We start from the raw sequence: 12,393 nt of genomic DNA, 5'->3' as shown, positions 1-12,393 counted from the left end.
CACAGCCCCCGGGCCCAACGCTGGCCACCCTACCCCACACGGGACCCTGGCACGTCCTGCTCCCCAGCTGCGTCGGTAATGGCTTCTCCAGAGTGCAACAATCTCCCGTAATCTATCAGGGCCTATCAGGTCCATCAGAGCCGGGAGTGGCCAGGCCCAGAGATGGCGCCAACCTTTAGCGTTGATAAAGTTTCCGAGTTCAACAGTGATGAATGTTGAGTAAGTGCAGGCCGCCGATAGGATGTGGACTTGGCAGGCCCTCACCCCGGCTGAAACCAATCTCTCCCTATCAGCCAGGCCCGTCCCTTTCCCTCCTCCTCCACCTTCCTTTCTCTCAGCCTTGCCCCACCTGGGCCCCTGCCCCTGGGGACGGGCTGGTGGGGGACCAGCCTGCTGGCTCTGGCTGGATTGAGGGCAGGCTCAGGGCAGGAGGAGGGTGCTTGGGGAGCCCCAGGAAATGGCCCAGAGCTGGGTGCTGCCTGAGGGCTGATGGGAGACGAGCCCAGAGCCGGCCGTGCCCACCCTGTACCCAGCAGGCCTGCTGGCCACAGTGTGGTCTCTAACAGACCTGTTCAGTAGGCCCCAAACGCGCACGGCTCTGCCCCGCCTCCGGCCTCCTCCAGTCTCCCCAGGCCCTCCGCTGCCCTCGCTGCCCTCGCTGCCTCCGCTCACCCACAGTGGAAATGCCATCCCTGCAGGCCTCCCCCCCCCCATTGTCCTGAATTCCCTGTCCCTCCCCGCACACACCAGTGTTCTCTCCCCACCCCACCCCCGGTTCTGAGTTCTGTGTCCTTCCTTGGCCACCAGTGTCCTCCGGGGGTCTGATCACCCCTGTTGCACTGTGGGAGAGGCTGCTCAGCCTACTGTCCCCTCAGCCGCCAACCCTTGACACCTGTCACAAGGTACGTGAGGAGGCCTGGGCCTCACACCTGTGCTGCTCAGAATAGCTGGGTGAGCAGCTGGCCTGAAGCCAGCTCAGGGTCAGGCTCAGGCTGGAAGAACCGCCATCAGTTTCCCTCTGTCCTGTGGATGACACCCTTGCAGGGTTGTGCTCATGTGGGTCCTGGCAGGCCTGCATTCTGGTGCTGGGCCACACAGAGCCACAACCTCTGGGGGGAACCCAGTTCATACAGACACATGACAGGGGACACCCTGGCCCCAGGGACAGATGCAGGAAGATGAACGGGGATCCTACAGGAGTGGACGTGAGATGGGACGTGAATGGAGATGAGGCCGGGAAGGAAAGGGGCAAGGCCGTAGGCCTGAGGCCCCCGTGGTCCTGCTCTGCTGTGAGCTGGGACCTCCCCTGGGCAAGGCTCCTGAGGGCCTGGTCAGAGCCAAGCCGGGTGGGCTGCCGTGCTGCTGGTGCAGAGGCCCTGTGCAGGCCGCTGCCTCCCGTCCCGCAGCACGGCAACTGCTGCAGGAGGCTGGAGTGCGGGGCTGCTGCCCCCATCCCTCATCCCAGCTGCTCCGGAGGCCGACGACGAAGGTCTGCGAGGCGCTTAGCTCTCACTAACCAGCAAAAAGCTGCAAGGGGAGGTGTGGTTCAAGTGGTAGAGTGCCAGCCTTGAGTGAAAGCCAAAGGAAGATTATGAAGCCCTGGTCAATGTTGGTATTGGTACAGGTGTACACATGCATGAGCGTGCACACACACGCGCACACACACATACACACACGCATGCACACATCCACCCACACACATACACACGCACACATGCTCACACACATGTGCACATGCACACACATACACACACGCGCACACACACGTTTGGCTAAGCACCGTGACTACAGCCTGTAGTCCCAGCTACTTGGGAGGTACGTATTGAAGGATCACGATTTGAAGCCAGCCCGGGGAAGACGTTCTTGAGACGCTCCCACCTTAACCCACATCTGGGTGTGTCTGTAAGCTTGGTCCCTGGGGGGGAGCCCAGTGGCTTCAGAGTGTCTCGTGCCTCTCGCCTTTAGCAACACAAAGGCATAAGTAGAAAGATTGGCTCAGCCAGGGCCTGGGGTGAGACCAACCAAAGAAGAGGGCAGAGACGGGGCCCGATGGTAGAGCCCTTGTGTAGCCCATATGAAACTAAGTTGAGTGTCCAGGACCACGGGATTAAGAGCAGGTCACCTCATCACAGTCGTCGTTCCCCCTCCCCACACTGGCCCCCGCCCAGGCTCGGGTAGCTGACCCCATGGAGCTGCTTGAAGTACCCAGGCTCGTCCAGGCTTCCAAGGACCACTAAAACTTGAACACAGGACCATCTAGAGATATGGTGTGGCCAAAGCCCTGGCAGCAAGCTACCTGGCTTCTACCTCCATGCTGGGGAGGAAGAGAAGAAGTGGAACCCCTGGCCCAGGAACAGCCCTGAGACGGCTGGGAACAAGCAAGGAGGCACAGTTGATGTGACAGGGACGTCCTCAAAGCTTCCAGCATGCGCGGCTAGGGCGTGTCCCTGTGTGCAAGAAGGCCTCCTGGCCCTGCGTGTGTGTCCAAAGTGTGTCTTGGCAGAACATTTCCTGTGTGCTGAAAGCCAGTCCCCGCAGTGGCTCCATCTGAGTTTTCGAGGCAGCCCTGCGGGGCCCACCCCATCCCCACTGGTCAAGCTCCTGCGTGGGGCTGCCGGAGCACCCCGAGGCCTTTGCGGACTGACTCCCCAGACGGAAAGAGGGGCCTCTGCTCCCTCCCAGGCTGCGTGCCCCTGCAGGGGCCACCGAGCCCTGGGGCACTCCGAGGGGCACTGTGGGGGAGCCAGCAGCCAGCATGCGGCAGCTGGGGTGGGGAGACCCCAGCACACGGTGGAAACACAGGCCTCAGTCTTCCCACCACAGGGCAAGCGCAGGCGGACGGCGAGGCCCCGGGGAGGAGCGGGGAGGAGAGCTGAGCGCACAGCCCATTCCAGGGAGGACGGGTTCCTGGGCTAGGGACAGGGCCAGCTTGCCGTGATGCCCAGGGACTGTGGAGGTCCAGTGTGCTGCCTTGGCAGAACAGGAGTCGCCCTGAGCCCCTCCACCACCCTCTCAGGCCCCGGCAGCACCACGGGGAGCCCCTGGGACCACCGTCCTGCTGAGCCCAGGGCCGGCCGTGTGCTCCCGAGGGACTGGCCAGATCAGGGGTCTGACAGGTGATGCTGGGGACTCTCAGATGGTAGGGGGTGGCAGGGAGGAGTTGGGTAGCCAACAACAGCGTGGGACCCTTGGGGAAGGGCCCGCACTTGTGGGTGGACAGGACAGGGGAGGACCCATGCTGGTGTGTGGGGGCCACAGTCCCTGTGGTGGGTGGAGGTGGTGGCCTGAGCATGGCAGGGCCTCGGAGCAATCCTGTCCCCAGCCTTCCCTAGGCATCAGCCATTCAGAACCATGGGCAGAGTGTGAGTCATCGAGTGGCAAGCGCGATGCCCAGGGCTATGGTTTTGCAGTGCCCCTGCCTCAGTTTCCCGCCTGTTGGTAGTGGCTGCTCAAGGCCTTGAAGCACAGCCAGGCCTGCTTGCCAAGGGCCACCTGCTGGTGTCCACTCGCCAGGAAGCCAGGCTTTAGGCCCGGCTCCTGGTCCTCAGGTCGCCCCTGCCCTCGCGGTGTGCCCCTTGGGAAGGAGACCAGGAAGTCCCTTTGCCTCCCCCTCCCCCTCCCCCTCCCGGGCCCAAGCTGCCCGCTGCCCAGTGGTGGGAAAGTCTGAATCTGTTGCTATTTTCTCCCTGCTATCAGGGCCTTATCTGGCTTCTCTGTGCCTCCTGGAGGCCTGGGTCCCCTCCTGACATTGCCATGGGCTGGCTACCCACCTGTAGCCAGACCCAGGGGGCCAGGGAGCCCAACCCTTCTGCCAGATAAGGTGGGGGTCTTTTTCTCCAGCCTCTGCTGCCCTTTCTAGGCCCAGCTGGCTGACAGGACACTGAGGCCCCCTCTCTATGAGGCCCCCTCTCTGTGAGGAGATTGAGTTTAGCAGGAGCTGCCTCCCAGCCTTAGCCTGTGCTGTCCCCTCTGCCTGTGTGCTGTTCCGTCTCACAGGCTGCTGGCCTCCCTCTCCTGCTGGCCAGGACAGCTACCCCTCGGCTTCCTTGGGGCGGGAGCTGCTCACTGCCAGTGTACAGCATGTGCCACTGGGTGAGGGACGAGTCAGGCGACTGGGTCGAGACAGCAGTGAGGAACAGAGAGGCCAGGTGGGCACTGCCCTGTGTCCTCTGCCCTGCTCTGGAGGGGCCTGGAGGAGGAGTTCCAGGCCAGGCAGGTGCAGGGGAGACAGTGGCCTCGTGTGTTGGCCATACCGAGACAGGATGGGGGGTGGGGCAGCACCAGGAGCCCCCCACTGCTTTCTAGACCCGGGAGCTGCAGCGTGGGCCCCACACCAGCAGCGGGGCTCCCGTGAGCGGCATGGGAAGATGCCTCAGCCGCCGTGGCCGGAGCTGGGAGGGACTGGAGGGAGAGGGAGCCACCCGCCATGCCACCCGCCATGCAGCCTGTCTCTGTAATTCAGTCTAAAGCATGAAAAAGGGAGTTGATGAAATTCCACTATCAGTGCTAAGCCAATATGCAAAATATCTCACCCCCAATCAAATAGCTATTATGTTTTCATTTCCATCCCTGCGTCCAGCTTAATGAGCGGGAGACGGATGGGCGCTCGGGCACCTGCTCCCTGCGATAACTGAGGGGCCCCACCCAGCGCTGCCCCAGCCGCTGGAGACTGCCCTGACCACACCCAGCGCTGCCCCAGCCGCTGGAGACTGCCCTGACCACACCCAGCGCTGCCCCTCTCACTGCAGACTGCCCTGACCACACCCAGCGCTGCCCCAGCCGCTGGAGACTGCTCCAGTGGCCCTTGGCTGGCCCCGGGCAGGAGCATGGCCCCAGACACCAGCCTCTGACCTGAGGCCAGGCAGGCAACGGCCTGGGTTGGGGCAAGGCAGCTCAGATCCAGGCAGTGTGAAGTGTGTCATTGCTCTGCCCAGCTTCTGCCCTCTCTGTAGGGACAGGGACAGAGAGCCTTGCGAGGCCTCTGTTTACTTGACCACAAAGCAGCTATGACCCAGGCCTCTCGGAGGCACAGGGCCATTCTTGGGGGTAGAATTTGAGTACAACCTGCCCTCTTCTCCATCCCTTACCCACCACACTCTCACTGCCACCCCTCCTGTGGCATCCTGTCAGCTCCCCCACATACGTGAGAGCTCCTACTCCACACTGAAAGTGCATCCAGCTTGGACCCTGCCTCGGTTTCCCCACCTTGGTGGGCTGCGCTGGTGAGGGAACTCGGGGAGAGCCCCGTGACATGTGGGAGGGGACCCATGTTGAGTGGGCTCAGCCGCAGCGGTGTCCCTCCTCCTCTCAGGCCAGTGGCAGTGCCAGCCAGTGTCTGCGGGCACTTTCCCCAGTCACCAGGGTCATGCCGTGGACAGCATGTGTTTCCATTTGTAACCACAGAGACAGCACAGAGAGGCCCTGCCCGGTTACTGAGCAGAGACAGCACATATTGTCCACCTGCCAGGCCCAGCTGCCGGGGTCCCTCAAAGGACAGCTGAGGGGCAGTGGTTCTCAAATGCCCCCTGCCTCTGGGGTCTGGCGTCCACCGTCCACCTGACGACACTCCTGGGCCCCAGTGTGTCCTGAGAGGCAGGTGCGAGCGCAGGCTCCAGCAGGATGGGTGAGCATGCCTGGGGCAGGCTTCACTGTGGCTGGCTGTTGTCTCCCACGCCATCAGCACGGTTTTAATTGTGCTGGAACTGAATTAGCAGCATTAGAATAGATCGACGCTAAGCCTGGCAGCCTTTCTCCACGCTCGTCTGCACGGCTTTGTGCGGGCACGTGTCTTTGTTCTCCGGTGAGCCGAGGACCCGCGCTCGCCTGGAGCTTCCTGGGTGTGAGGCCCCGCTGGGTGGCACCACCTGAAGGCTGCCGTGGGCAGTGGCAGAGCTGGGGAGGAGTCGGGAGGGGTCGGCTGCCCCGCCCAGCCCCAGGCCCCCCAGAGTGAGCCCCACACCCACCACACTGTCCTCCGCGGGCAGGGGGAGGGTGGCCCCTCCCGCCTGGACGTGTGGAAGCCCACTCTCCCCAGGGCACAGGTGCAGGAGGGGTGTCCCCAGAGCTGCTGCAGCTAGCTGGCCAGCAGCAGAGGATGACTTGTGGGTAAGGCCCAGGCCAGGCTGACCCTTGGCTCTCAGTTCTCCGAGTGATGCCATCCTCTGATGGCATGAGGCCAGGCACCCCTGGTGTGTTGGGATCTCCTCAGGGCCCATCATGGGGCCACGTTGACTTGTCCCAATCTGCCGTCTTCTCAGGAGACTTCTGCTTCTCCCCCTCCATTACCTCAGCCCATCTTTACACACTGCTATGTGGTCAGACTCTCAGTCGCTCACACTCGTCACCATGGTATGACAGGCACTGTGCCAGGAGCCAAGTGTGGGGAGACTGGGAACCGGGGATCTAGGGTTCTATGTAGGAGCAAGGCAGGCGTATAGTGTGGGACGAACAGGCCAAGGAGGCCTGCAGCACACATCCAAAAGACCTCGTCCCAGAAGAGTGTCCCAGAAGAGCCCGCCCCAGAAGGCCCCATCCCAGAAGAGTCTACCCCAGAAGACTCCATCCCAGAAGAGTCTACCCCAGAAGACTCCATCCCAGAAGAGTCTACCCCAGAAGGCCCCATCCCAGAAGAGTCTACCCCAGAAGGCCCCATCCCAGAAGAGTCTACCCCAGAAGACTCCATCCCAGAAGAGTCTACCCCAGAAGGCTCCATCCCAGAAGAGTGTCCCAGAAGAGTCCGCCCCAGAAGACTCCATCCCAGAAGAGTCTACCCCAGAAGACTCCATCCCAGAAGACTCCATCCCAGAAGAGTCTACCCCAGAAGACTCCATCCCAGAAGAGTCTGCCCCAGAAGACTCCATCTCAGAAGAGTCTGCCCCAGAAGACTCCATCCCAGAAGAGTATCCAAGAAGAGTCTACCCCAAAAGACCCCATCCAAGAAGGATCCATCCCAGAAGAGTCTGTCCCAGAAGACCCCTTCCCAGAAGTCCCTGTCCCAGAAGGCCCCATCCCAGAAGGCGCTGTCCCAGAAGGCCCTGTCCCAGAAGACCCCGTCCCAGAAGGCCCTGTCCCAGAAGACCCCGTCCCAGAAGGCCCTGTCCCAGAAGACCCCGTCCCAGAAGGCCCTGTCCCAGAAGGCCCTGTCCCAGAAGACCCCTTCCCAGAAGTCCCTGTCCCAGAAAGCCCTGTCCCAGAAGACCCCATCCCAGAGGCCCTGTCCCAGAAGACCCCATCCCAGAAGGATCTGTTCCAGAAGGGCTCCAGGCTGCCCCCCCATCTTCAGCTGTGGGTGTGCTGGTGGGCGTGAGGCCCAGGGCTGGACTGAGTCCTGACCACAGTGAGCCCTCAAGCCAGGAGGGATCAGAGAGTGAGGAGGGTGGGGACCGTCAGCTCCAAGACTTCAGACATGTTGCCTGTTGGGAGTAGACTCACATCAGCTCCGTGGACCCGGAGGGAGCCTGGCCTCTAGCCCCGTGGGTGGCTGGCCCCTGCCCCTGCCCAGCTGCTGGCAGCACCCTGAGCTCCAGGGCTGAGTCCATGCCTGGGTGTGTGAGGCACGAGTTGGGGTACAAGAGGGCCAGGCTTTGACCTGCAGCCCCTCACAGCTCCCGGCTCCTACCCACAGGTTCCCTTGGAGACATGGAGGCTGCAGAGGAAGCCCAGGACACTGGCAGGGGTCCCCCAGAGCAGAAGGCCATGTCACCAGAGCCCAAGATAGTCAGAGAGGCTGAGTCCCTGAGCCCTTCCACGCTAGGTAAGTGCACAGCCACGTCCTCCCGGGTGGCCCCGACTGGGTGGTGGCATGGGCCCCGTGGCCTCGGTGTGTCCCTGGCACACCTGGTCGGCCCAGAAGTCTGCTGCCCAGGGTTGGGTCTTCTCCTCTGAGGCCTGGAGGCTCCTGGCGGCCCGTGGAGGATGGGCCCTCTGCAGTGGTCCCGGGGACCCTGCACGCCACCGAGGGACACCAGCCCCCATGCCCCTCGGTGCGACGGGGTTGGTGGCATGGCAGGGCTTGCTGAGCTGTGGCTCACAGAGCAGCACAGCTTTGTGTAAGAGCAACACCTCCTGTCACACCCCACGCTCACTGTGCAGGTGACCAGCCAGAGAGGCGGGGTGTCTCCCTGGGTCACATAGCCCTGCACACCCCAGTAGGGGTCTGACTCTGGTCTGGATTCAGCAATGCTCCTGCAGTATTCTTAAACCTGGCTCACAACTCACGCCAGGCCCTGCAGAGGACAGGGCCTGGAGGGAGACCCACACGCCAGAGCCGAAAACCTGCCTCTGAGGCCAAGGGGGAAGGGGAAGCCGGGGCTTCCAGGCCCAGGGTGGGGGTCTTGGAGCTTCAGAGTTCTCCTGGGCTCCAGAGTCGGCCAGAGCCCTGCGGGATGGCAGTGGGCCCCGGTGGCCTGCACCCACCTCCACCTGTAGTCCAGGGGTCCAGGGTTGCCTACCCAGGACCCAGGACCTTAGTGCCCAGTCTGAACGATCCCGTGCCAGCAGGCCACACACCATCCATGTGTGAGGGTGCTGAGTGGGTGACATGACCCCAGTGGACAGGGAGGTAGACGGCGGCCTTACGGAGAAACCCCAAGGGTGTGGAGAGTCACTTGAGCACAAAGGCCCAGCAGGGGCACAGAGGTAGACTGTGGGAAGTTGGAGGTGGATAGAGGGAAAGTAGAAAGGACAGGGTGGACAGTAGAGAGGGCAGAACAGGGCCAGCAGAGAGCAGATGTGGACAGCCTGGAACTGGAGCATGCCTCTGCCCTAGCACTCCCCACTGGAATGGCAACAAGCTGGGAACCCACCTGCATTGTCCCCAGGCCCGTGCCCTGGCTGGCCCTCCTCTCCTAGCAATCGGACCAGGGCCAGGACTCCATCACCCCATCTGTGTAGACAGCGGGTGGGCGGGGCCTGGCCAGTCCCCTGGGGCCCGTTGTGTGATTAGTTGTCACTGTACCCACTGCCAAGTGGTCCAGGTGGGGTTTACCCACGCCCACCTGGGCCTTTCTCCTCACCCTCCCCATCCACGGCTGTGGGCCACGGCTGTGATGTGACTCGGGTGGCCTTGTGCAGAGCCAACCTCAGGGCTATCTCCCTCACCATCGACATTACTAGGTGCTGGGCTAACGGAGGGGCCCTGGGCAGGCCAGAACTGCCAAAGGGCAAGTGGCTGGCTGCTGGTAGACTTTGACCCAGTGGCCTCCCTGGGAGCTGGGTCCTTTATCTGATTTGGGAGCTGGGGCTGCACAGAGAGCGGGTGGGGCCAGGGAACCAGCTGGAAAAACAGCCAGGGCTGCACCTGGCACCGGCCGCGGTGATAGCCCCGAGATGTCGAGATAAAGCAGCCAGGCCTTGCAGTGCGTATCTGCGCTCAGGCGGGCCCAGTGCGGCTCCCTCGCGGTGGCTAGAGCTCAGATGCCAGCCACTTTGATTTATAGCCAAAAATAATAGGACTTTTATACCGTGTGATTGATTTATTTGATGTTAATCACAGCCTTATCTCGGGTATTAATAACGCGCCGGGCATGTGACGTCACCAAGGGGCTTTATGGGAGCACATCGATCGGGGGCTGTCGTGGTTATCAGCCCCACTCGGAAGGCAAATATGCCCTTTGGGCTGGAATTGGGTGCGGGGCCCGGCAGAGAGGCCCCACTGCTGTGGCGTCCAGCAAGCCTGAGCCGTGCCGGCCGCAGGCCTGGGCGCCCGGTTGGGGACCTGCTGGCTCTCTTGGTGGAAGTCTCTAAGCTCCGGTTTACCAGGGCTGAGGGGCTCACCAGGAATACCAAGACACCATCCTCACACTCCCCAGGCAGAGCGAGCCAGGGGCGCTGACACTGGGCCCTGTGCACTTCCCCTGGCCTCGGTTCCCCTCCCACCACAGGAGGCCCAGTCAGCAGTGCATGATGGTCTTTTCCTCTCTGCAGAGGTGAGTCCGCCCCCAGAGGCAGCACCCCCCACTCCCCCAGGAAGCTCTGAGGAGATGGAGGGACAGGAGCCAGACACGAGACCCCAGGAGGAAGAGGAAGAGGAGGCAGCTGCAGTCAGGCCCTGGAGTGGACCAGGTAACCAGGCGGGTGCAGCTGTGTGGACTCCAGCCTTTGGGGCCTACGGGACCTGGGCCACCTGGTCGCCTGTTCCTGGGAAAGCGGCCGGGCCCAGGCCTTTGCAGTGCTTGGGGATGGTCACTGGTGTGCCTGGGCCTGGAGCAAGATCCAGGCAGATTCACTGAAAGGCAGGATGTAATCTGGCTGGGAACAGGAGAGTGAGGTGCTGGAGTGGGCCAGAGGGGCCCTGGAGGGTGTGTCTGGGGCCGCCTGGCCTGAGGCCGTCTATAGCAGGAGGTCAGGTGCGAATTCTGAGCTGGGCAGCACCCAGGGTTGGACTCGGGCCTGTGCTCACAGGAGAGGACTCAGCCCCTCCTGGGCGGCCAGCGCCATCTAAGGTAGGACTCGGTCAGCCCCACACTGCCGGCCAGGCCCGGGCCAGGGAGCGTCTCCCAGGCGACTGGAGCCTCTGGCCCTGTCACCTGCCCTGTGGCCCCGCCCCCAGGGCTGCATGGAGTTCCATTGGCTGTGAAGGACAGGGGAGCTAGGCAGGCTCCCCTCCACTCCTAACTGCAAGGTGATGCACTGGGCACGGGAGTGGGACCTGGCATGGGACCTGGCATGGGGGCTCCTCGGGTTGCTGCTGCACAGTGGCTTTCATGAGCACCTGCTCTCCAGGGCCCCATAACTGGCATCGCAGGGCTTCCTGCCTGGCTGAGGGGTGGGGGAGGCTCTGCTTAGGAGCAGGGGGGGCCCTGTTCTTGCTCTGGGGATCACCAGGGACCAGTAGGGTTCTCGTTACTCAACACAGCCTGAGTGACTGTCAGGACGAAGACCATGAGCCCTGGACAGACAGCGGGGACCATGCAGCCTGTCCCACTGGACGGCTGTGAAGGTGCCTGAGAAGGGTGTCCTAAGGTTGGGCCTTATTGCCAGCAGTGTTAGGGACCCCCTGAGGCCTTCAGCACAGTGGACACTGCAGCACCCCTGTGAGGGAGGGTCCCAGGGACTCAGCAGAAGCGTACAGAGGCTTCCCTCCCTGCCTCAGGCAGCACAGCCAGGCAGGCATAACTGTGGGTCAGGACAGGGGCTGTCTGTGTTCACACTGAGTGACCAGGGACAGGACCTCATGGAAGTGCACAGGGAGCAGTGCCTTTTGAGGGGAGGACAGTGAGAGGGACCACAATGGGCCACTGGGCAACCACATAGCACAGGGTGGTCCCTTCAGGAGCTCTCGGAAGGCAGTGCAATGCCAGCCCTTGGGTAGAGGAGCCCTTGCCTGCTGTGTCAGAGCAAGCGTGAGTCTCAGCGCTGGCGGAGCCACCGCTCGCAGGGTGGCGTCTGTCACTGTGTGCTCATCACTCCACGGCCCCGCCATGTGCTCACACCCCTCGTGTCTATAAGGAAAGCCCTTTGGTGTTGGGGGCCTGACCTCCTGCCCCGGCCCCTGTGGTCATGGTTTGGGGCTGGGGTGCTCCCCCGAGCTTCCTGTGCTATTTGCATCCTGGGGGGCTAGGAAGGGCCCTATCGGTACCCACAGATAGAATTTCTGTGCAGTGGGCAGCGATGGGTTGATAAGTGGCCACTGGCCAACCGCCGTGGTGGTCACTGCCTATCAGGCTCCCCACAGCCCACGCTTATCGCCTGTGGGAGCCGGAGGCCCAGTGGGCTCTTATCTCCTGGGACCGCCCCAGTCGGCGATGGGGCCTCAGGTCCCAGGGGGCTGGTGGCCTGAGGGCAGCAACCGCTTTGCCCAGTTTGGTGACTGGCCTGGCAGCCAGGGACACATCACGGGCCCAGCCACCGTCCCGATACTGAGACAAGGCCCTCACCTGCCTTTCCCCGCGCACCCCATCTTCACGCTCCAGCTCCAGCTCCATCCCTGCTGATCCCGAGCCCTCTGACCTCCCAGTCCCCATTGGTTCTGTGATGTCTGCAGCTCCTCCCACCCCACCCCTCCCAGAGCCCCTCCCAGAGGCCCTCACAGCACCTCTTCACAGCTCCACCGTGGCAGCAGAGAGGCCGCTCAAGCCAGGGCAGGTGGACATAAGTCTACCAGGAAGCCTCCACATGGCACCAGCCAAGAGGAAGCCTCTGCCCCTGCCCTGCAAATATGCACGCGATCTGGGATGGGTGAGGCCTTGTGAACACGAGTCCTGCCCTAGGGGATAGCAGGCGCTGTGATTTCCCCTCCTCTCTCACCCCTGCCCAGTGCCCCGGAAACGAAGGTGATGCTTGGTGGGGTTTGTTTGCGTGGTGAAGAGCCTTGTGCTTTGTCAGCTGGGAGGGGCTGCACTCTCACGTCCTGCTGCTTCAGGTGGGAGCAACTGAGCTGGCCGCTGAGGCAGA

At 62.7% G+C, this 12,393-nt stretch overlaps 1 protein-coding gene across 1 annotated transcript in view; it reads left to right on the top strand.

Annotated features, from left to right (window-relative positions):
* The window catches only part of Zfpm1 (zinc finger protein, FOG family member 1), a 51,384-nt gene that overhangs the window by 16,162 nt on the left and 22,829 nt on the right, over positions 1-12,393 (top strand). Inside the window, exons 2-3 of the mRNA XM_090357139.1 lie at positions 7,625-7,753; positions 9,925-10,062. Of these exons, the coding sequence (XP_090213265.1) occupies positions 7,625-7,753; positions 9,925-10,062 (267 nt within the window). The remainder of the gene's footprint in view (positions 1-7,624; positions 7,754-9,924; positions 10,063-12,393) is intronic.

This window comes from Megascapheus bottae, chromosome 24 (genome assembly GCF_031878675.1).
Source record: "Megascapheus bottae isolate mThoBot1 chromosome 24, mThoBot2.hap1, whole genome shotgun sequence".
NCBI lineage: Eukaryota > Metazoa > Chordata > Mammalia > Rodentia > Geomyidae > Megascapheus > Megascapheus bottae.
The sequence above is the reverse complement of the archived record's forward strand: the minus strand, read 5'-3'. Positions and strand labels throughout refer to the sequence as shown.